The 1,890-nt window shown below is 43.9% G+C and overlaps 1 protein-coding gene across 1 annotated transcript; it reads left to right on the top strand.

The window, feature by feature from the left end:
- Positions 1–5: 5 nt before the first annotated feature.
- LOC104162813 (polypeptide N-acetylgalactosaminyltransferase 4-like) lies at positions 6–1,690 on the top strand (the record flags this gene model as incomplete). Its single annotated transcript, XM_009701633.1, is given in 2 exon segments — positions 6–135; positions 138–1,690. Coding segments are annotated over 2 exon segments (1,683 nt in total), but the record flags the coding sequence as incomplete, so codon positions are not given.
- Positions 1,691–1,890: the final 200 nt, after the last annotated feature.

The raw sequence follows: 1,890 nt of genomic DNA, 5'->3' as shown, positions 1-1,890 counted from the left end.
TGTTTCTCGGCTTCTTGACGATCGCTTACTTTGTGGTCGAGCTGTCGGTTTCTTCCTTCGGTGCCTCCCTCGCTGGGGAGAGCATCACCAAAGAGAAACGGGAGAGGCGCTTTTCTGACAGAGCAGAAGAATTTTTTTTTTTTATGACAAATCCCCGCCTGATCCTTATGCCCCAGGAGAATGGGGTAAGCCCTCTCGCCTGCAGCTGAGTCCTGAGGAAGAGAAACAGGAAGAAGAGCTGATTGAGAAGTATGCGATTAATATTTATTTGAGTGATAAAATCTCTCTCCACCGGCACATTGAAGATAATCGACTGAGTGCTTGTAAAACTAAATCTTACGACTACCGAAGACTGCCCACGACATCTGTTATAATCGCATTTTACAATGAAGCCTGGTCGACGTTGCTGCGGACGATACATAGTGTTCTTGAAACATCACCTTCAGTACTTCTAAAAGAAATTATACTAGTGGATGACTTGAGCGATAAAGTCTATTTGAAGACCGAGCTTGAAAAATACATAAGCAGTCTGAAAAGAGTTCGTTTGATTAGAACCAACAAACGAGAAGGGTTGGTTCGTGCACGCTTAATTGGCGCTACCTTTGCTACTGGTGATGTCCTCACATTTCTAGACTGTCACTGTGAATGCGTCTCCGGCTGGCTGGAACCGCTGCTCAAGAGGATTGCTGAGAACGAGACTGTTATTATTTGTCCTGTCATTGACACCATTGACTGGAAAACATTTGAATACTACATGCAAACAGCAGAGCCCATGATTGGGGGATTTGACTGGCGGCTGACATTCCAGTGGCACTCGGTGCCTAAACATGAACGTCTCAGGCGCAAATCTGAAACCGACCCCATCAGATCGCCAACTATGGCTGGTGGCTTGTTTGCTGTCAGCAAGAAGTATTTTGAGTACCTGGGTACGTACGATACAGGAATGGATGTTTGGGGAGGGGAGAACTTAGAATTATCATTTAGGGTTTGGCAGTGTGGAGGCACGTTAGAAATTCATCCGTGCTCCCATGTAGGCCACGTGTTTCCGAAGCGCGCGCCCTATGCTAGACCGAATTTCCTTCAGAACACGGCACGTGCTGCTGAGGTGTGGATGGATGAGTACAAAGAGCACTTTTACAACAGAAATCCTTCAGCAAGGAAAGAAAACTATGGAGATATTTCTGAAAGAAAGCTATTAAGGGAGCGTTTGAAATGCAAGAGTTTTAAGTGGTATCTGAAAAACATATTTGCTGAGTTGCATGTACCAGAAGATCGTCCTGGCTGGCACGGTGCTATCCGCAGCGCAGGAATAACTTCAGAATGTCTCGACTACGTCTTACCAGAACACAATCCTGCTGGAGCTCCCGTTTCTCTCTTCGGATGTCATGGTCAAGGAGGCAATCAATTTTTTGAATACACATCAAATAAGGAGATTAGATTTAACTCGGTAACTGAGCTATGTGCTGAAGTTCCTGAGCACAAAGACTTTGTAGGTATGAGGAGCTGCCCAAAAGATGGATCTCCTATCCCAGAAATTATTATATGGCATTTCAAAGAAGATGGGACTGTTTATCATCCTCATTCAGGAAAGTGCCTTACTGCTTATCGTACACCTGAGGGGCGTCCTGATGTGGCAATGAGAACTTGTAATGCTGCAGATAAAAATCAGATTTGGAAATTTGAAAAGTAATCACTGCTGGTAGCACGAATCGAATGGACTGTAATTTCCAAGGTTTTTACATGTGTGAGCAGATAGCAATGTTTGATTGTATACCTTGGAATGTCTTCAGATGAATCTGTAGTGGTGTAGAAACTCTATCTGCTGTGGTGAACTGTATGGAAATCAAAAGTAAATACTGGGGTTTAGTTTCTAAAATGTTTAATACAAAT

This window comes from Cariama cristata, unplaced genomic scaffold (assembly GCF_000690535.1).
Source record: "Cariama cristata isolate BGI_N322 unplaced genomic scaffold, ASM69053v1 scaffold14086, whole genome shotgun sequence".
NCBI lineage: Eukaryota > Metazoa > Chordata > Aves > Cariamiformes > Cariamidae > Cariama > Cariama cristata.
The sequence above is the reverse complement of the archived record's forward strand: the minus strand, read 5'-3'. Positions and strand labels throughout refer to the sequence as shown.